At 41.8% G+C, this 21,692-nt stretch overlaps 3 protein-coding genes across 3 annotated transcripts; 2 read left to right on the top strand and 1 right to left on the bottom strand.

The window, feature by feature from the left end:
• Window positions 1-49: 49 nt before the first annotated feature.
• Window positions 50-4,389, bottom strand: sdhb (succinate dehydrogenase complex, subunit B, iron sulfur (Ip)). The gene is made up of 8 exons (XM_084928478.1): window positions 4,260-4,389; window positions 3,521-3,654; window positions 2,941-3,026; window positions 2,438-2,574; window positions 1,077-1,193; window positions 879-980; window positions 669-791; window positions 50-548 (listed from the first exon to the last, which is right to left on the bottom strand). Exons 1-8 carry the CDS (start codon window positions 4,329-4,331, stop codon window positions 468-470), a joined length of 852 nt encoding a protein of 283 aa, XP_084784604.1. The 5' UTR covers window positions 4,332-4,389; the 3' UTR covers window positions 50-467.
• A 221-nt stretch (window positions 4,390-4,610) lies between these two features.
• mrpl20 (mitochondrial ribosomal protein L20) lies at window positions 4,611-7,138 on the top strand. Its single transcript, XM_084928479.1, has 4 exons — window positions 4,611-4,841; window positions 4,992-5,102; window positions 6,689-6,766; window positions 6,848-7,138. Exons 1-4 carry the CDS (start codon window positions 4,755-4,757, stop codon window positions 7,019-7,021), a joined length of 450 nt encoding a protein of 149 aa, XP_084784605.1. The 5' UTR covers window positions 4,611-4,754; the 3' UTR covers window positions 7,022-7,138.
• A 1,343-nt stretch (window positions 7,139-8,481) lies between these two features.
• Window positions 8,482-15,674, top strand: atad3 (ATPase family AAA domain containing 3). Its single transcript, XM_084928477.1, has 16 exons — window positions 8,482-8,799; window positions 9,341-9,417; window positions 10,569-10,670; window positions 10,782-10,841; window positions 10,927-10,996; window positions 11,093-11,258; window positions 12,092-12,161; window positions 12,970-13,125; window positions 13,207-13,263; window positions 13,345-13,470; window positions 13,560-13,684; window positions 13,798-13,849; window positions 13,941-14,011; window positions 14,140-14,307; window positions 14,746-14,854; window positions 14,958-15,674. Exons 1-16 carry the CDS (start codon window positions 8,604-8,606, stop codon window positions 15,348-15,350), a joined length of 1,998 nt encoding a protein of 665 aa, XP_084784603.1. The 5' UTR covers window positions 8,482-8,603; the 3' UTR covers window positions 15,351-15,674.
• The last annotated feature ends 6,018 nt before the right edge of the window (window positions 15,675-21,692 follow it).

Genomic DNA, 21,692 nt, shown 5'->3' with positions numbered 1-21,692 from the left:
CATAGTAGTAGGATGACAGGAGAAATAATCACACGTGAAAGACCGCAACCAGAATTTAAACTTATTTATTTCCATCAAAACAAAGACTGATGTCAGTTTGCTGGAAGATCTGAGGGAACGTGTCTGTGAACCAGCTGCTAACATGAAAAGCAACGAGCTAAAAGACACACAAAGAAACGCCTGCAGCATCAAGTACACAAACACACAGTAGAGTTGGAGATAAACACCTATTTTATGGTACACGTAAGACTCAGACGCTCTCTCTCCTTCATTCATACTGTACATGTGCGTTTATGTCACACCAAGTTCTCCAACCACACACACACTTCTGCTACAGCTGACTGCAGGATGCCATGGTGGTGGTGGTGATACATGGTGCACTGGCCCAACAGACCTGAAGAAGCATTTTTGATCATTATATAACTTAGTCATGGAGGGATAAGAAGATCCAGAGGATAAATGAGGTTTCAGACAGCAGCTGCTGTCTTCTCCTTGTATGTGGCCATCATCTTCTTGATCTCAGCGATAGCTTTTCCTGGGTTCAGGCCCTGACAGGAAGAGCACAGAAAACACAAAAGCTTATTCACACATCTGAGTAGACTCTGTACGAAGCTGCTCAGATGTACCTGAAGTGTCAGCAGTGATGTGTTTGTGTGCAGAGAGCTTACCTTGGGACAGGTCTTGGTGCAGTTCATGATGGTGTGGCAACGGTAGAGCGAGAAAGGATCCTGCAGCTTGGACAACCGTTCTTCTGTGTACTCGTCTCGTGAGTCAATCATCCAGCGGTACGCCTGAGACACGACAAAGGTTTACTACACAGCCTTGCTGATTCAGACTATAACAGACCATCCCGCATATTAAAGTGCTCAAACACACACCTGCATGAGCACAGCAGGCCCGAGGTATTTGTCTCCGTTCCACCAGTAACTTGGGCAGCTGGTGCTGCAACAGGCGCACAGAATACACTCATACAGCCCGTCCTACATGGGAGAGAAGCAAGTAAAGATATGTTTCCTTAATGTGCTGGAAGACTGAATGTTATGGGACAGTGAAAAAACAAACAAAGACAAATGTACCAGCTTCTGCCGGTCCTCCACAGACTGCAGGTACTGCTCCTTCCCTTCCTTGGACTCATCCTTCTTCTTCAGGTAGGGTTCGATGGACTTGTACTGGGCGTAGAAGTTACTCATGTCCTGCAAACACATTGCTACACTAATGAATCCACCAAACTGAACTGTCTACTCAGGTGGCTGCGGTTCAGATGATAGAGGTGGTCGACTACCAATCAAATGGATCAGCTGATCGATCTCAGGCTCCTCCAATCCACGTGTCGAAGTATGTGTTCGAATCACTCACATTTTATTGTAATTATAATTTTGGCTTCCAGTGACTATTATAGCAAGATAAGACCAATAAAACGATTATTATCAGCCTAATTTTTATTTTCCTATTTATTTAAACTTTTTCTAAGTCTATCATCTTTAATAATCATTGAAGATCTTAAACAATATGAATGTGCAATTATGATTTATTGCTGTAATCAAGCAGCCTTACATTCAAATGCTAAAAAAAACCCCTAAAAACCCCCCAAACTGATCTGCTGTTATTAAACAAAATCTGCCTCAATTTACATTTTGCTGGATTTTAGCTTCCACAGAGAAGCAGTGAGCAGTAGCTTCTTCACACCAAGACCCAATCAGTTCAAAGCAACATTTAACCGTTGGGTCTACTGATCATTAAAAAGGGATGCCCAGGATTAGTCGACCACACAATTAAGCATTGCTGTCCTTGCTAGCTGGCGGCAGAAACACTAGTTGGTTAAACAAATTATTCAGATTTTATTTGTGCACGTCGCTGGTTAACAGCAGGGTTTTACATTCATCCAGCCACCCGACAAACAAGAACCACCCCTCTCCATCCCTCCTCCTCTCTGTGTTGGGAAGGTGTTAACAAGAAAGACGGAAAGTCAGACAATGCAAATTCAGCCCCTTTATTAATCTCTTGAGTGTTTCTGATTTTTAGAACAGTCTGATTGATTTCTCCTTCTCCTGTTTAATCATCTAGAAAATTAAGAATCAGGAACATCCACATCACATAATCTACAGCACCAACACTCCTAAAAAGACATCCACGCATCTGATTCATTAGATCTGGTTTAAAAAAGGTTGGAAATAAAACGAATAAAGAAAAATGTAACGGTTTTCATGAATGCTAATGTGTTTTTTCACTGTTAAAAACAAAACAAAACAGTGTAACATTTGTTATTTCAACACTAAATTTTGCACATGCAAAATAAAAAAAGCAACCAGCTGTTAATGACTTTAAACTCTTAGCACTTGTGTGTGATAATGTGATGGCTGTGCTAGCTTATAAAACAGGACTGTGAAGTAAATGCTTCGTTCCAGATGTTCACAGATGTTCGGTGAAGCTGACTTACAGGTACCAGGTCCTTGACGACGTACATGTGTGGCAGAGGGTAAATCTTAGTCGGCTTGCTGAGGCTGGAGTCGATCTTGTTGAGGCAGGCGAGTGTGTTTCCTCCATTGATGTTCATCGCACAGGACCCACAAATACCTGGTTAAAGCAGAATAAAAATTATAATAACAACATTTATTATTGACATTTAACTTTTGAGGACAACAACAGATGTGGTACAACCGGTCTGTGTGCAACTCTTGCTTGTGGTGTTGTTGCTCGTCAACCAAACAGTGAAACTGAGTGATAAAAACAATGACAATGCTGTCTGTGCTTTTCATACTGTAGTTCTTTTTTACCGTTAATGTTTTTTGGGGTTTTTTGCACTTCTTACTTTGAGCTGAAAAGATGGGCTTCTTAAAAATGGGCTTTGTCAGTCTTCAAGAGTATAAAAGCTTTGACTCAGGTGCTCTAGACTCTGTAAACCCCTTTTAAAGGTGCCACTCCAGCCCCTGTGCTACTGACCTTCTCTGCAGGAGCGACGAAATGTCAGAGTGGGGTCAATCTCATTCTTGATCTTAATGAGCGCATCGAGAACCATTGGGCCACAGCTGGATGAAAAAAAAACAAAACACAGTAAGTTAAAAAAAAAAATCTGTAACATGAAATCGTCAAAGCAGCTTGTCTGATGTGTTTACTTGATCAGCTGAAACCCAGACAGATCATACGGCTGAGCAGCATTACTCAGCACTGAGCAGTGTCACGCTGACAAACATGAGCTGAGAGTTTAATAAAGCTGATTAGAGAACAGGTGAAGGAAGAGGACTGAAAATATGCCAGGCTGTCAGGGCCACCTGTTACTGAAGCCACCAGAAAGCATTAGTTAGGCCATTAACAATGTCCTTTGTTTAGACCTGAATATATTCTCAGCAACATCCTAACCAACAAACATCCTAACCTGTGACAAATGAAGACTCTGCTGGGATATCTGGGCTAAAATGGAAAGCTGCTGGACTGATGAGTCTGCTTTTAATAAAACTTTCTCTAATCAATGACAGGAAATTGCTCTGCCTGGATGCCAGATGTCCAAATCTATGACACTCACGTGTTGAGGTCAATCTCATAGGTCTGCATTCGGGGTTTGTCCCCTGGAGTGTCTGGATCCCATCTGTACACCTGGAACTTCTTTACCCTGGGCTGCCCTGCTGGAGCTGCTGCTGTCTGTGCATACCGTACCGCCTGATCACAGGGAAGACAGGCGAGAAATCAAATATAATAATAATTTAAAACAAACAAACACACACACACACACACACACACACACACACACACACACACACCCGCTTTGGGACACAAGTATGCAGTACTAATTTATTAGTGCAGAGTCCATGATACTTAAAGTCCTCTTCAATCATGACCAGGATGAAGTACCTGCTCCAATCACCAAATTTAACTTTGTCTAAATAACCTTTAATCAATACCAATAAATATCCTGTATTAATAGCAGTCAGACATGGTTTCATAAAACACAAACTTCATTGCAATAGAATAATGCCATCATTTTTCTCGGATTGTGTCTTTTTAATATATTTTTCTGCACAAAGCTCTATTATTATTTACTTTTAGTGTTAGACATACATTCCAACACATTTAGCGTTAACCAGCCGAACCATAATTAACATAAGTTTAGCTAACAACTACACTATGTAACCCGGACTTCAGAACATAGACGGAACCCTCACGTAGAGAGCTGTAACCGGTCTAAACGCTGACACCGGGCCGGCTGATGACAGCAGCGGTACGCGATGAAACTATTTACTTTTCCCTAATAACCGTCAACATACCAAGAGTCCTACGGGAGAGCGGAATGCCAAAACACCGCACCGAGTCAAGGACGTAAAACTGGCGACCGACATTTTGGATGGTCTCTCCTTTGACCTCCGCAGCTCGCTATCCCAGCATTCAACTCAATGGATGCGTTTGTTTTGTACACCGACGTGTGGCGCACTGAAGCAAACACGTCCTTTAGAAAGTGTGTATTTTTACGGATCTGTAATCGAATGTTTGACATTTTATTTTCAGGCTTTTGTTTTGTTTTTTGTTTTGTGAACCGTAGCCGTCTGGTGCAATTGATGAAGTTGTTTGTGTTAAATTAGCCCGCGCGCCGCCTCTGACAGAATTTTAAATTGAACGTACCCAGAATGCGCCTCGGTTTGTCGACGTACGGCGTGCGGAGTTATTGAGCTCTCATAACACCGAGAGTGCTTGGTTGGAGGTCACTTATTACGTGTTTATTCTTTTGAAAGTGGACACTGCGGTGAGGTGACGGGGGGACTGAAATGGTGTTTTTGACGCTGTCTTGTTGGATCAGAAGCCGAGGACCCGACAGATACTGGAAGGTCCAGGAGGTCCTCAAGCATGCACGGGTACGTCTATTGGCTATTTCCTGGAGTGATAGCTGCTAGAGCTCATTCATGATGTTTGTAGAAGCTGTGGTGTTTTGTTTATTGCATCCTCGTCGTGTTAAAGACTTGTAACAAGTGTTGTTGTCACTTCTCTGTCATTTCTTCTAACAGCACTTCAGAGGCAGGAAGAACCGCTGCTACAGCCTGGCCGTGCTGGCTGTCAGGAGGGCGTTCGTGTACGCCACCAAAGCTCGGAAACTTAAGAAGCGCAACATGAGGACGGTAAGAAGACCCAAATATTACTGCATGGCATTTGGATTTTTTCCTGATAGTAGCAATCGTAGTCTAAGTAATAGACTTTTCAGCAGATTCTGGGTGCAAATATATTTAAAACAAACACTAATGATAGCTTTTTGCTTATCAAATGATTCCTGACTGGCGTCATGACCACCTAAAGGATCCCCAAGATAAATCAGGTGCACCACAAGATGACTAAATTAAAGCATGTTTTTTAGATAACTGGTTATATTTTCTTTATTTTTTGGTCGGTTTAATCAAATACTTGATATTTTCACTCCATTAGTCCGCTATATAATAATTAAATAGAAAATAAAGCTTTGGGCTAGTTCCGCAGCAGTGTCTACATTACCAACAGGCCACTTCATTAGGGACACCTGTTCAACTGCTTGTTAACGCAAAATATTAGTAAGCCGATCACTTGACAGCAACCCAGTACATTCAGGCGTCTTGACATGGTGAAGATGACCAGCTCAGGTTCACACTGAACATCAGAATGGATGAAGGAGGGTGATTTCAGTGACTTTAAACATGTTGTGGCGTTTTGTGCCAGACAGGCTGGTCTGAATATTTCAGTTGAGCTGCTGGGATTTTCCAACACAACCATCTCTAGGGTTTACAGAAAATGGTCCAAAAAAAACAAGAGGAAACAATGCAGTGAGCGGCAGTTCTCTGTGTGAAAGTCCTTCGCCTGAGGCGATAGGAAGGCGAGATTAACTAAAATAACCTCGCATTACAATCAAGGGTTAGAGGATATCTAAATGAAGACGACCACAGGGGGTCCTGTCCACTAAGAGCAAGAAACTGAGACTATAATTTGCACAGGTTCAGCAAAATTTCACTGCAGAAGATCAAAAACGCCTGGTCTGATGCATCTTGAATTCTGCCATGACATTTGGATGGTAGGGTCAGAATTTGGTGTGAACAACTTGGAAGCATTCCTTCCATGTCCACACATGCACTGATAAACACAGTTCCACCCCCCATTTCAAGGATAAACCACCACTGTGCAATAACCCAAACTATATATACATAACACTATTTATTATTATTTTTTTTTTTTACCAGATTGTATTTTTGTACACTTTATATTTTTTTCCTGTAAATACTGCTCATATGCATATAGTGCTGCAGAAACTGTGCACCCCCTATGTATCTCATTGTACATCTGTATAATGACAATAAAGTCATTCTATTCTATTCTATTCTATTCTAAAACCTCAGTTCTGCTCCATACTCAGTCTGCTGTCTTTCCTTACACAGGCCTGTGTTGACAGGGGATGCTGACTTATTTTGATTAAATTGGGAGAATTTGAAGTCAGGTCAGCACTTTGGGCTCTTTGTCCTGATCATCGAGCTGTTCCTGAGCAATTTTTGTAGTGTGTTGGGGGGTGTTCTCTGGCTGGGTGAGGCCACTGCTGTGCACTTCCCAGCAGAACTTTGCAGTATAACAGGATGTTGTTCACTTCCTCTCTTTGGATTTAATATTGCAGCTGATTGGTGTGTGTAAGATTAGAAATCAGTTTGCTTCAGTATAATTGATCCTGTGTGTTGTCCCCTTGATTCATCAGCTCTGGATCTCACGGATTGCTGCAGCAACACGAGAGCACGGCATGAAATATCCCGCCCTCATGCACAATCTGACTAAGGTTGGTTTTACTAGATAGTTTTGCAGCTCATGTATTTTTAAAAATTCTGTTGGCTCACTCTTCCTTTTTCTCACCATATAGAGCAGCGTCCAGCTCAACCGTCGCGTCATCAGTGATCTGGCCATCACAGAGCCTCGGTCGTTCCTCTCACTTGCAAAACTGGCAAGGGCTCGGCAACAAGAAGGCTTCAGGGCAGCACTGGGTGACGGCAAAGAGCCTTCTGGTGTGCTCTCCCGTGTAGTTATGCTGCAGTAAAGGACTTGCCACAGTTATGGATAAATGATTGTTTTTTGTTTGTTTTTTTTGGGGGGGGGGGGGGGGGGGGTTAAAGAACAGCGTTTATTTAAAAAAAAAAAAAAAAAAAATCGAACTGACACAGACACCTCATTTTAGGATTTCATCAAAATGTGTTTCTTGTATGATTCGTTTAAAGAATTGTATTTGTGTGTGGTGATTCATGATCGCTTGATCAGAAATCCGGCTTGAATTCGAGCTGTAACACAGGTTGTCTGTTTGGGAAAAACTGAGGAATTTTACAGGCCGATCAAAAAGTAATCAGTTTTGTGACACTTCTGCTGCTCCTGTGCTTCTTGTTGGCTTTATATTTGAACAAGTCATTATAAGGAGTCTCATGTTAACGAGCTTTCCACTGGTCTCTCGTAGAAATTATTTTTGGAGAGATTTTTAAAATGGTACCAACAAAGTGCATCATTCCTGAAGTAAACTTGCCTACAGCAGCACAGATCATTATGTGTGCAGTATTTTGATTCCTGAACTTCGAGATCAGTGTCTCTGATTGTGTTCTTCATACGAAGTACATGTATAAAACCCATAAATCCAGCTTTCACTGGTATTTATCAATGGCTGCACAGAATCCCTGGCAGGAGGTAAACTTAAACTTCCTAAAACAGGAATGTGTTTCCAAATCCAGACCTGCTTCAGTCCAACATGTGGTGTCACCTCCTGATTACCTCCAGTGTCTTCACACATGGTCTTGTTATCATTTCCATAAACCTGTTTATCATATGCAACCTTGAGTTATGACTGAAAGTTTTTCTTTTTGTTTGGTTTTTAAGGTTGGCCTTTTTTTGTCTCTGTGTAAATATGTGTTTTACCACCTTTTGTGGGTCGGTTGTCCTCTAAATGTTTAGCTCATTAAACATTTTTGATATATATTCTGGTTTGCTGTCTTTCATCAGATTTTTTTATTTTAAGGATTTTATTTACTTTTGTCCTGATCAACAATAAGCTGAACTCAGTTCTGCTCAATGTTTATTTTATCTTCTTACAACTTATTGGTGTGGGCCTGCACAGCAGCTTCTCGTGTAGCATAAATTGCCCACTCTTGCTCTGGAGCATGAAGTTGTTGGAAAACAGGAGGTTAAAACTGAAGTGAGGAGATTGTTTGCTTTAAATTTTTAGATTTGAAGTTTAAGTAAATCAAAAATAGATTTAATATAGAAAACCTGGAAACAATCCTCTGACACTTCAATGACTTTCAAAAACAGAAACAGCCTGATGAAACCGGGGGTAAACGTCCTTTCGAGTGAATTGTATGCTTTATGATCCTTCGCGGCTACCGTATCGAGTGTGGGCGGGGCTCCGTCAATGACCTCTGCTGAGGACTACTACGTTGAGCGCCAATCAGAAGAAGAAGTACTTGTTCTGAGCCAATCCTGGCTGCGGTTATTCAGCTAAACCTTGCGCTGTTTGGTGCGCATGCGCAGAAGCTTTCGGTGTGACACGCGTGTGGAGGAAGCGTAGTGACAGACCTGTTCGGCTGCTATCCTCTGTCCAACAGAACCGGTTTAACGGTGCTTTATTTGTTCTCGGCGAAATGTCGTGGCTGTTCGGCCTGAACAAGGGACAGCCGGAGGTGCCTCCCGGTTTACCGGCACAGCCTCCACCGCCGCCACCTCCGCCGGCCGGGGGCTCCAGCGGCGGTGGAGATAAACCCAAGGACAAATGGAGCAACTTCGATCCCACCGGGCTGGAGCGGGCTGCTCAGGCGGCCAAGGAGCTTGACATGTCCCGTAAGTATTCAAGGGCTTCGGGTGGGTCTCCTTAGAGGAGGTGTGTACAGATTATACCAACACGGCTGCTGTTGGAGAGCAGAGCTGCACCAGCATCTGCTGCTCTCTGGCTCACGGTGACGGTGGTGGTCGCCTCAGTGTAGCTGAAGAGGCCCTCACCGACATCCAGCACCGGTATAAATACTAAAGGTTTAACTCACGTGAAGTTAGGCTTACAGAACTGAGCTGCATCCACCTTCATCCAGAGAGAGAACGGAGTTCAAAGGTCACGGACGTTGCAGTCCGGCTCAGAACATCCAGACCTCACCCTCTAACACACACACACGTGTGCAACGATGCAACACATACTATTATTTGATTATTGATAATGATTTCATTCATCCATTCATTCATTCATTCAGGGCTGTTGTTTGGTAGTTACGACTCAAAGGTGGATACAGTCAGTCACAGGGATCAGCAAAGACAGCAGGCCTCACAAACATAACGCTTTGAAGCAACTACATGCATCTTCATCTCTGTGTGTGTGTGTGTGTGTGTGTAGGACATGCCAAAGAAGCTCTGGAGCTGGCTCGAATGCAGGAGAATACCACTCAGCTGGAACACCAGAGTAAGATGAAGGTACAGTGAATACCTTTACTCACTACGTACTTCAAAAAAATGTGTTCATCACACAAATGTTAAACCAAGAAGCAACACAACCAGAAGATAAGTCACACAAGTAAAAAATGAAAAAGAAAATCGGTTAATAAAAATAAAAGCAGAGCAGTGGATCACTCTGCATCTGCAGCAGGACACCGGGTACATCACTCCGTTTCTATCAGCTTGATAATTCCTAGGTATTATAGACCTGCATTAGATGAAGCCGCATTAGCCGCATTTTTCAGAAGTGGTCTTTATCAAAAGTTCTCCGGGCTTTCCAAAGCTCTGTCAGAGGCTGCTTTTTCACTCATTTTAAAATCAGTCCTTGTACTTGGGCACTGTTAGTGGTGTTGACAGGGATGACCTCAAGATGAACCCGTGTTGTTTCTACATATAACAGACGACTTGCCAAATGACTAATTTGAAGTTACTCACAGCTTACATGCATTAAATGGTATTTATTGTTTGCATCATTGAGGTGATTCCTAAAGAGCTATTAGCTGAAAGCTTGGCATATTACAGCATGAGTCAATAGGTATGGAGAAGGTCAGGAGAGATTAACAACAGTGAATATATACAACCGTCTGTATAACATGATGGAGGCTGTGCCATAGCATGCACACACTCTGTATTTCCATGTATGTTTGCATGTTACAGTGAATTACTGCACTTTTCCTAGCAAAATACAAAGAACTGTGTGGTGTTGGCTTAAGACTTTTACACAGTACTGTATAAGAACTTGACTCAGATATTTACAAAGCTGAGTAAGCACCACTGTAATGACCTTCCTGAGTATGTATAGGTGGAATAAGGCAGGGAGACCAGCACAGAGCAGGCATCAGAGATAGCAGGTGAGACACTGATTAACTGTGGAAAAAAGAGCTGGGGTGGAGATTTGTTGCTAGGGCGCTTGCACCATAAAGATGAGATGTTTCAATGTGATGACTAGAAGAGTAGTCTCGAACTGGAACTGAAGTCATCTGATTGGGCGTTACAACAGCTGTGTTCTATTTAAGTAGGTATTCTTGCTCCTTTGATACTCGAGGACTTTGGTGGCATCTGTGTTCTGTGCTGCGATGAATTGTCGCTGTTCTCCAATGACCCAGTTGTGCTCTCACCTCACGCTTTAGGAATATGAAGCAGCAGTCGAACAGCTCAAAGGCGACCAGATACGCATCCAAGCTGAAGAGAGGAGGAAAACTCTCAATGAGGAGAGCAAGCAGCATCAAGCTGTAAGAGGGGAAAACATGAGCTCCTTTTCTTTTTCTTTAGAGGGAAGAGCACTGTGAGTATTACAGCAGTGAATTGTACCAAATTGTGTTTTTGTGGTTGTGTCCCATCAGCGAGCTCAATACCAAGACAAGCTGGCCAGGCAGCGATATGAGGACCAACTGAGGCAACAGGTGAGTTCTTAACCTCCAACTCCAGCTGTAACGTGCTGTGAAGTGGGATACAGTACTAAATGTCTTGTGCTTGTTTAATTAACAGCAAGCCATGAATGAGGAGAGCCTTCGCAAACAGGAGGAGTCTGTACAGAAGCAGGAGGCCATGAGGAAAGGTAAAGAAACGAGCGCGGTTATTGATGGGATGCTTTTAAATGTTTGACACGATGAGCTGAGGTTTATGTTTTTGTTTTTTCCTCTTTGTTGTTTAGCGACCATAGAGCACGAGATGGAGCTGAGACACAAGAATGAGCTGCTTCGTATTGAGGCAGAGTCCAAAGCTCGAGCCAAAGTTGAGAGGGAAAACGCCGATATAATCCGAGAGCAGATCCGCCTGAAGGCTGCAGAACACAGACAGACCGTCCTGGAGTCCATAAAGTAAATCGTTTTGCTCTGAGCTGTTTATAATGGTGTATCGCTGGTTTTTAAGGTCATGAATGATAATAATTGTTTTTTTAATGCAGTTTCTCGTAAATCCATTTTCGCACCTGAGCTGCAGCCCTGAGCTTTTATAGAAGACTGAGCTGTACGCGAGCACACAAATGTCTGACACGGCTGGATTGGGCATTAAATTGTCTTTAATATGTCAGCTTGTGTGTGTAAAGTCCAATTGTACTGATGTGAAAGGAGTTTAAATGAATTCACTGCTAGCGTGCGGCCGCCTGCATCACATCTGCAGACTGTATAAAAGATTGACTTATCTGTTTGACTCAGAAGACCCGGTCGCCATCTTTGTTTTTTGTTTTTAAAACAAGGACATTGTGCATAACCTTGATAACCTGAGTTCTTGACTTAAAATAAATAAATATATTTATTTCTTTTTATATCTATCTATCGATCGATCGCAAAACTTCAGTACAGCTGGAAATCCCTTTGCAACCTGCTGGCTGTTAAAAGAATGCAGTTTTAATGTCTTTTTCAAAGTTAGAAGCTGCGTCTGTCTTTTATACAGTCTATGTTCCTGCTTCCTGCACGCTCTACTCGAGTAGCACCCTCATCCAAACCAAACGGAGTATTTACAGTAGCGCAAATTTCACTGATGCTGACTCTGTCCTGCTGTGTGCTGAATGTGAGAGAAGCAAATTTTCCTCCATTTTCTGGAGTTAATGCATGAAAACAGCTTAAGTTCAGTAAATGTTTAACAGTGTCAACATGGGCACTGTGACAGACTCTTAAAGGCGTGCTCACAGTTAACATGTGTTTGCTTTCAGGACTGCAGGTGCTGTGTTTGGAGAGGGATTCAGGGCCTTTGTGTCAGACTGGGACAAAGTGACTGCCACGGTGAGACACTCCGCTCCCATTCAAGGGAGAATTTGTCACTGAAATTCCAATGAAAACAAACATGAATATGCCTAAGGAGTACACTAAAGCACAGTTAGTTATGCTGTGTTCAAGTAACATAAATCAAACATTAATGTTTCTGTCGAAGTCAGACAAACAGGATTTGTTTTGCTTCTTAGCAAGATGGCAAAACAGAGCAATACCTTTTGTGTGTGTGCTTTGAAATGCTGCTGCAGCACGTGCATGGATAGAGCCTGGTCTGTGAATTATTTGCCATGCCCCGAATACATAACAGTGGCAGTACACGTTACACCTTTTACAGTTTTACTACCGTTTATGTTCACTGCCAACATCTCTGGTGGTAAACTCATTCATGGGGCTGCTCCAACTTTCTGAGTTGGAAATCCAAGTTTAGGGGTTATTCCAGATGAAGATTTTGACTGGAAACTCGTAAATACAGATTTCTAATTTAATCTGGAACGCAGCATTAAAAGGCCCAACATGTATGTATTCACGGATGTGCTAAACATTTCAATTGACTGTGTCCTTTTACTCCGTTGTATATACATCAAAGCAAATACTGCTTTTATGACACCTGTGGGTTTTCAAACACTTCCATTCTCAGAAACTCTATCTTAAAGGTATTTTTTCAAATTGTTTTTGGCTATAACTATGAAGATCTTATATCCCAGATGTTACCTCAACTATAAATATTATCTTCTGGGAAAAAAAATACTCTTCCTATCATTGCTCATAATGGAGTGTGAATTTAGTCTCCTGATCTATAATGGTTTCCTCTCTTCCCCAGGTGGCAGGGTTGACCCTCTTGGCTGTGGGAGTGTATTCAGCTCGAAATGCAACAGCAGTGGCCGGACGTTACATCGAGGCCAGGCTCGGAAAGCCATCACTAGTCCGGGAAACTTCCCGATTCACTGTCGCAGAGGCAGTCAAGCATCCAGTCAAGGTAGCTAATGATGAATTCATAATTTTGCTATTTTTAAGCTGCAGAGTTTGTTGTACTAATAAATGCTTTGAAATGATTTAGACGGCCAAGCGGCTGAAGAGTAAACCTCAGGATGCCCTGGAGGGAGTTGTGCTCAGTGTAAGTGGACATGTGGTATAAAAGTGCAAATCATTGCCGTTTTGTCTGAACTTGAAATAACAGCACTTTCCCATCTCTTAGCCTTCCCTGGAGGAGCGTGTGCGTGACATTGCCATAGCAACAAGAAACACAAGGCAGAACAACGGCCTGTACAGGAACATCCTCATGTACGGTCCTCCGGGGACGGGCAAAACGCTGTTCGCTAAGGTACGCCAGAGAGCTAAAGCATGCTCAGGTGTCCAAAAATATAAACCAGTGCTTTGTCTGACTGGAGGATTTCTGTGTATGTGGAGTAGAAGCTGGCAGTGCATTCTGGGATGGATTACGCCATTATGACCGGTGGTGATGTAGCACCAATGGGCCGCGATGGTGTCACCGCCATGCACAAAGTGTTTGATTGGGCCAACACGAGTCGACGCGGGTATGATGCTCAAAATATGTCACCTAACATCTTTATTATTATATTTGCACCAATATCACAAAGTGCACCAGATGTAGCAAAACATGTCCTTTCTGCCATGTTTCCAATCACAGGCTGCTGCTGTTTGTTGATGAAGCCGACGCATTCCTCCGCAAGAGAGCCACCGTAAGTCTGCGTTTATTTCATTACTCAAAAAACCTGCCGGTTACATAAGAAAGAAGCAACTGTTCATTACCTTATTTTGTTTTTACAATAGGAGAAAATCAGTGAAGACCTCAGAGCCACTCTCAATGCCTTTTTATATCGCACTGGAGAACAGAGCAACAAGTAAAAATCTATTTCACATGTTTACAACCGAACTTTCTTAACCAGACCTGCACACCACTGTGATTTACTTCCTACCTTTATTAAGCTGCTTGACTCTTGTGTTTTTGTGTGTGTGTGTTTTTATGCAGGTTTATGTTGGTGCTGGCCAGTAACCAGCCGGAGCAGTTTGACTGGGCCATAAATGACCGTATAGATGAAATAGTGAATTTTGCGCTGCCGGGTCTTGAGGAGCGGGAGAGGCTGGTGCGGTTATACTTTGACAAATATGTGCTGGAGCCGGCCACTGGAGGGAGACAGTGAGTACACAAGAATAGAGCTGTTAAAGTGGCAATAGACAAGTCTCCTAGTAGCATGTCGGTGATGAGAGAGAACAGAGCGTGAAAACGAAGCTGTCAGGTTACCTCACCTATTACAAACAGCAGAAATTATCTTCCTCCAAAGGGTGGTGTGGCTGTCTTTTATAGTTGGGGTTAGGAGGTTGATCATTCCGGAGAGGATCCGAGTCGAGCGGCTACTCCTCCACATTAAAAAGAGCCAGTTGAGCCATCTGATTCAGAGTAAGATGCCTTATACTGGAGGTGATTCTAGCATGTCCACCTGGGAGGAGGTCCTGGGGTAGAGCCCAGACAGGGGAGAGATTACACGTCTCAGCCAGTGTAGGAACACTATACTGTGTAACAGTGGAAATTTCCTTCATGGCCTTTTCATGGTCTTATTCTGCTTTGTGTTTACAGGAGGCTGAAGCTGGCGCAGTTTGACTACGGGAAAAAGTGCTCTGAGATAGCGAAGCGGACAGAGGGCATGTCTGGAAGAGAGATCTCCAAGCTGGGTGTGGCCTGGCAGGTACGAATCATCATATTATCTTTGCCTCCATAGCTGAAACCTTGTCATACCACTGGAGAGTGGATCTTAATTTCAAAATGAAAATGTTGTTGTTTTCCTTCAGGCGGCAGCATATTCCTCTGAAGACGGCGTCCTGACAGAGGCCATGATCGACGCTCGGGTCGACGATGCCGTCAAGCAGCACCTTCAGAAGATGGACTGGCTGCGAGGAGAGGAGGCGGCGAAGAGCCTTACACCCCCACCAGCTGGGGTGATGAGCAGCGGAGGAAAAATGGGTTTTAATCTGCCCCTCAGTGAGACGCCTCAGGCCCAGGAGGTGATCGCTCCTGTCCTTGAGATTAATGAAAAGCAAGAACCTATGAACCTCTCGGCAGAGGGCCAAAGTGCCGACCGAGCTGGACACAACAGCACAGCAGAGAGTTCAGGTCAACCTCCTGCCTCCACTGACGGCAAGATGAGTGAAGACTCTCCTCCTAAAGATGGAACTCCAGTTTGAGTTCATTTTTCCCAGTGGTGCTACCTGGATAGGAAAATTTTAGCTTTCTGCCTCTTTGACTAGAAAGTTTCAATCTAAAAGCCTGTTGGGATTGTCTTTACGACAGAAGATGAGTTTCTAGCGTTAACCAATTAACTACAAAATACAAATGATGCCTGAGACTCTTTCGGTCTTATGCATCATGTACACAATGTAAACGTTTACTTTACATGGAAACCAGTCGCTGTGTCTGTAATTACACTATATAAATGTACTAATTAAAGTGTCTGTTGAAACAATGAAACTGATCCATGTTTTCATAAAAAGTAAAGATTGTTACTACAATTGATGATTTGTGGTGTTTCTCTCAGAAGCCAGAGGTCTGATAGGCTAAGAAAGAGTCGTACTGTGACACCTCCAACCGTTATATATAGCTCTGAAAGGCAGAGACTTTAGAACCACACAATGCATAACGGATAGAAGGGCAATGATAAGACGAGTGGGTAGTTGTGTCCTATAGGAATCCATATGGGATTTCAGTATTTCACTATAATAACAGAGTTCCCGTAGAAGCTTCATATTCAAAGGAAAGTCGAGGGCATGAAGCTGTCCATGGTTTGGAAAAGGCTGCATGATTAAATGCCCTGTCACATCTTATGGGACCCTCTTATGTACCGTGATGTGCAGGTTTGCATGAGTGAGACATCAATCTGGCATTCCTGACAGGGAAAGTGAAGATTGTTTTAGAAAGATGGGGATATGTTTGACTGATTTAAAAAATAAATAAATAAAATCAATAGACACAAGCTTTATATGATCACTTGAGAGGTCCCCCAATTATTCATTAAAGGAAACTTCAGTTTTACACATAAAAATTAATTATAACATCTGGTTAAAGTCTTTTGTAGTATCATGCTGGGAGAGCTGTTTGAGCTACTTGCATAAGACCTGGTTGACCAGAAAAGTGGCCCTGAGCTCCTAAGAATGGGCTTAGCTCACACAAGCTGACTCTTTACCTCTGCATATGCCATATATATATATATATATATATATATATATATATAATTTTTATTAGTTAGTAAGTAGCAAGCACAGAAAAACACTGACAGTTGCAGAGGCAGTGTATGGCAACCAGTGTACAGTACATGTGTGTATAACTAAGGCTTCTTAACCCCTTAAATGTTTCCATATCACAGAAACAGAGAAAACAGGCTGAGAAATGGCAGATCTGCTTCTACAAGATTTCCCTGAGGAAGTGTGTGTGTGTGTGGGTTTTTTTTTGGTTTTTTTTACATGCTGGTGGTTCCACTGGCTGCTAAAATATCATTATTACAACTGTTATTACATTCTGTTATATTTCAGTCAGAACTACAGTTTTATGTCAAGTGCTTCCATTAACTTGTGGCTCTATCTGCACCATGTTCCTGCTGGATTCCTTCGAGGGTTCAGGATGCAGACGCCTGAACATTTTCCTTATATTTCTGAATTTTGGCATCCATGAATGGAAACGATTACCTGGAGATAAAAAAATAATAATAATTAGGAGTTAACACACACACAGTAAAAATGTAACAGCTTTTTTCAAACTGAGAGACTTAGGTCTCTGGTCGTGTTGAGTTGAATCGTCACAGACAAAGGTTTGCGATTACTCATTGGTGAGCTGGTTTGTCCTCCAGCAGTTAAGCGCCCTGTGCCAAACAGGATCCAGCCACATCAAGACCCAGCTGATGCAGATACCCAACATTATCCCAGCTATCAGATCCATCTCCTGCTGGGTCATGATGTAGCTCCCGTAGGAGCGGTCTATGGACATGACTCTGTGATGTGGAACAACAATATAGGCTTGTTCACTGTGATAACAAAGAAAAGAAGCAACAATGTCACATACTTTTCAAGATTTATTTATTTAGCACTTTGAAATTCGAGGCAATGTTTGAACACAAATATCTCAAAAACGATTAAAGATAAATGCTTGCAATGTTCACCGGCCATTCTCATGAACAAAATAAATCAGGATCTGGAATTTGGGACAAATGCATCAAAAAATGCCTGAATACTGGCTAGTTAATATATATATGTATACTTGTCCTGTAAAGTCCAATATTTGTACACACACTAATAAAAAAAAAATCAGATTGCAGAAGATAACTATCATTATATATATGTCCAAATATCAAACCTTAATATTTTCAGGAAAATCTATGCAAGCTTATACGTGCCACTGAAAATAAATAAACGCTTAAAAAACTGCCTTAAAATTTTGAGTTAAACGTCTCCTGAGTAAGGAAACATTTTAAAATATTGAACTCTAAATTTCAAGTCATTGAGGCAAATATGTAGTATATAGATAATAGATACTAGTCCAAAATTTTCACTTATGAACAGCAATTCTTTTTCTTCTTCTTCTTCTTTTCTTTTTAAAGTGGCATAAATAAACTTCCATACTTTAGAGATGGTTGAGTAGAAAATCTCTAAAAATTGGATGATTTGAGTTGGAATGACCTTTTGTGAACACTACTATAGCATTATAAATGGTTCACACAAATACAACCTAAAGGATTATGTGAATAATTAGTCTGGATGGACTCAAAAAGGATATCATTTAACTTTTCAAATCTCTCAGTTAGCCTGCTCTGTTATCTTTGAAACAAGCTTTGTTAGTGATCTAGAAGAATAAATAAATAAATAAATAAATATACGTGAGCTGATAATTAAAAAAAAGAAGCCTGTTTATAAAACACATTAACTACATTCTTACACGGTTTTGCACATAGACGTAAATAGAAATTGGCGCCCTCACTGCTTTTGAAGCTCGCATTACCCGACAGGGTGAAAGTTACAGAGGGGTAAAAACGAGTTCGCCGTGGCAGCAGGATTACAGCCACAGAGAGCCAACAGTAATTGAAGAAGAGCTGAGGTTCAGTGGGCTGCGTGGATGTTACCTCCCGCAGAAGCACTGGCGGTAACCGGTCATCATGGTTACGGTCAGCATGCAGCTGAATATCAGCTGGACCTTATTTTCTTTCAACTCTGTGGACTGTGGGCAGTCCTAACATTTTTGTAATATTTATATTTTCTTCCAAAACTCACAGAATAGTTGAAATACGACTATCATCCGCAGTGGCGGTCCTAGCCTGTTTGGCGCCCTATGTGAAGAATGCAAAAAGAAGAGGTGTTCAAGAAACTACCTGGTACCAGACCCACCTGGCCTTTTTGACGGCCACGTCTGGCCCATGTACCTGAAACATAAGAAAATTTGTTTCCCCCCCCCCAAAAAAAAGAGGGTTGGGTTGTACATTAACATAAAACTGTTGTCGGAACCATACTGAATTTCACCAGAGAAACACACACACACACACACACACACACACATGCATATGAAGAAGAGAGAGAGAGAGTATGCATAGTATGCAAACGGCTACCAAACAGCCATCATAATTCGTCATACAATGAAAACAGGACAAATCAACAATTGACAATGTTTAATTAATATTAAAATCTGCAACATAATGTTTGGAGTTTAGTCTGTTACTGTTACTATTTTTACCATTTCTTCTTGGAGCAACTGTAACCCACATAATGTCCTTAGGGATTAATAAAGTATTCTGATTCTGATTGTTTCAGGATGACCTGCCATTGTCCAATGACACATCTGCTTGCCTGTATCTTTTGCTCGTTTCTCCTCCTCTTCTTTTCTCTTTTTTCTAAACTGAGCACCTGATGACTTTGAACTTTTCTTGTCCATCTTCCATTGGTTTTAATTTTGCACTCCAGTATGAACATAAGTCCCCCAACTCGAGGATCACACCACAACTTAACCTAATAGACCTACACCTTAGTTCACAGATTCACTTTGTCTAAGGTGTATTTCTGGGATTTCACACAACCCAGGATTCAAATAATGAATACATAATGCGCTTGGATTTACAATATTATGAATGAAATGTGCTCTATTTGGAAGCAGCCGCCCCCCTACCCTTTCGAGGGGTTGTGTGTGAGACTTTAAATCATCAAACTGTAAATTATAAATTTTAAATTGTTATTGATCCCTTTACTCCTGGTCCTAAAGTGTATATTTATTTTCTTACTCTTCTTATATTTATTGTTTGTTTACTTGCACTGCTGTAACTGGAGCCTCGTCGTCTCGTCTCTATATACTGGACTGTATGTAGCGGAGATGACAATAGTTTACTTTGACTTCAGCAGCAAGCAGGTGCACCGAGGGCTCTCGCGCTCACTTTTCGCGTACAGAATTTCGAAAAAACACAAGTGCAAATTATAAGTCTGTATCATGGTGTCTGTTGTTTTCGTGTTTGTTGTTTTGTTTTTATTTTCTTTTATTTTGCGAGCTACAGCCAGCCAGAGAATCCCCCGCCGCCCCGCCCTCTCCTCCCTGTGCCACAAGCAGCAGGCGCACCTCGTAAACGGAGGGCGCCCTTACGCCCAGCAAATGGGCGATAGAAAGCCTATCGGTGCCTATGCCATTCCCAATATACGCTGGCTGACGTCGGGGCGGCATGAGTACGATCTTTTTTTTTTTTTTTTGCCGATGCCCGTGATGCCACCCCGGGCAACCGCCCGTGTCGCCCGTATCAAAAACCGCTACTGGTCATCCGCAATGTTCCCTCTAAGCTGCCGCGTGCGCAATCGCGCACTGCTGGCACGGTCCCTGCGCACAGAAAATCTGCGTTGCGCACAAAAAAAAATCTAACCTGAATTGCAATTAAAAGAAATCCGTTAACAATCCATTCTGTTTTGCAGTGAGTTTTCTAGTAAGTGACCAGTGACTGGCTGCTCAACCACTGGAGATGTGAGCAGGAAAGACGGAACAATTGACGGGAAAAGTGTGGACTTTATACCAGTTTTTATGAACAAGGTCATGAACAAGATTTTTTTCAATTTTCATTGTAAGTGAGCTAAAGCAGTTAATTAAAAGTAGCCTAACATGAATGCAAATTCTGTAATTTGGTTGTTTTAATAAACCATGTAACTTGGATGGATTCGATGCTGGCGTGACCACAGTGCACACGTCTAATGTTGCTCACAGTGGTCCAAGGGACCGTTCAGGGAGTTTGTGTGTTTGCTCAGAGACATGAAAAATTAGAGGGAACATTGGTCATCCGTTCATAATCCCTCTTTTATATTTTCACTGATGAGCAGGGGCGTGTCTAAAATGTGTTTGGCCCCCAATCTAACTGTTATTCTCACAGTTTAATTTTTTTTTTTTAAATCTTCATCCACGATTTATTCATCCATGTGTCCATGTCCTTGTATTTGCTGTATTTTTCTGCTTTATTTTTTATCTACTGAAATCCTTTATCCTCTTTTTTTTTCTAACTGAGCTCTTACCTACCTGAACCATTTAATTCTGTGATAGTGCATTTCAGTGGACTCGTAACCCTACCCTTAGGGCGAGGGATTAGGGTTAGGCCTCCAGTGTGGGCCGGGGCCCCCTGGAGGGCCGCAAAGGTACTGCAGGTGGGTCGCAGAAATCCAGTTTGAAATTACTCACATGTATGTACAGTCACATTTATATATATATATATGTATTTATTTATATGAAAAGTGAATTAAAACAGGTGATTAATCATTACATTGACCGATTTTTTAAATGCAATTTTCAAGTAAATTTATGAGGGTCTCTGTTTGACTAGAGCGAAAATTTAAGATTAGGTGGGCCCAGTGAGATTTTCTGGTTTCAGTGGGTTGCAGTACTCTTAATTTTGGGAATGTTTGTATTATTTTATTTTATTTACCTACTTTTTTAAAGGTGGAGTTTTGGCTTCTTTAACATGAATTTTCCCAAATATCCCAACTTCTGTATTATCTCATATTACCACTGGATTAAAGAATAGTAGTTGGATGTACCCAAGTGTGTTAACTTCAGTACTTTACTCAGGTACACCTTCATTATAGTTTATATGTTATGCTGCTCTCTACTTCACTATATTTTGGATGCAATGTTTGAACTTTATTAGCTTTTGCAGATTTCTAATAATATACCAGTATTTCTACAGATCCACCACTGGGAGTATCCTCACTGCCATGCTGAAGGACCTTCACCTTCAGCATGTGGTGAAGACATGCCCACCCTTGCAAATACTATACAACCCACTCTACCACCTGAGCCTCTCCATGTTCTGTTCTGATATTTTAATATATTTGCTTTCGTTTTAGTCAAACTGAATCAATAATTCAAATCTAAATAAAGATCAGCCCATATTTTATACCCAATTCTGGTAATTTGTCCTCATCACTCATAAAACAGTCCTAACAGCGCTGTTAGTCTTCTAATACCCATTTTGTAATTAAATAACTCAGCAGGAACTAAATACTGATAAAGTAAAAAAAAGGGTCATGAAC

The sequence above is a fragment of the Perissodus microlepis genome, chromosome 5 (genome assembly GCF_051167445.1).
Source record: "Perissodus microlepis isolate ML-2025 ecotype Zambia chromosome 5, ASM5116744v1, whole genome shotgun sequence".
Taxonomy (NCBI): domain Eukaryota; kingdom Metazoa; phylum Chordata; class Actinopteri; order Cichliformes; family Cichlidae; genus Perissodus; species Perissodus microlepis.
The sequence above is the reverse complement of the archived record's forward strand: the minus strand, read 5'-3'. Positions and strand labels throughout refer to the sequence as shown.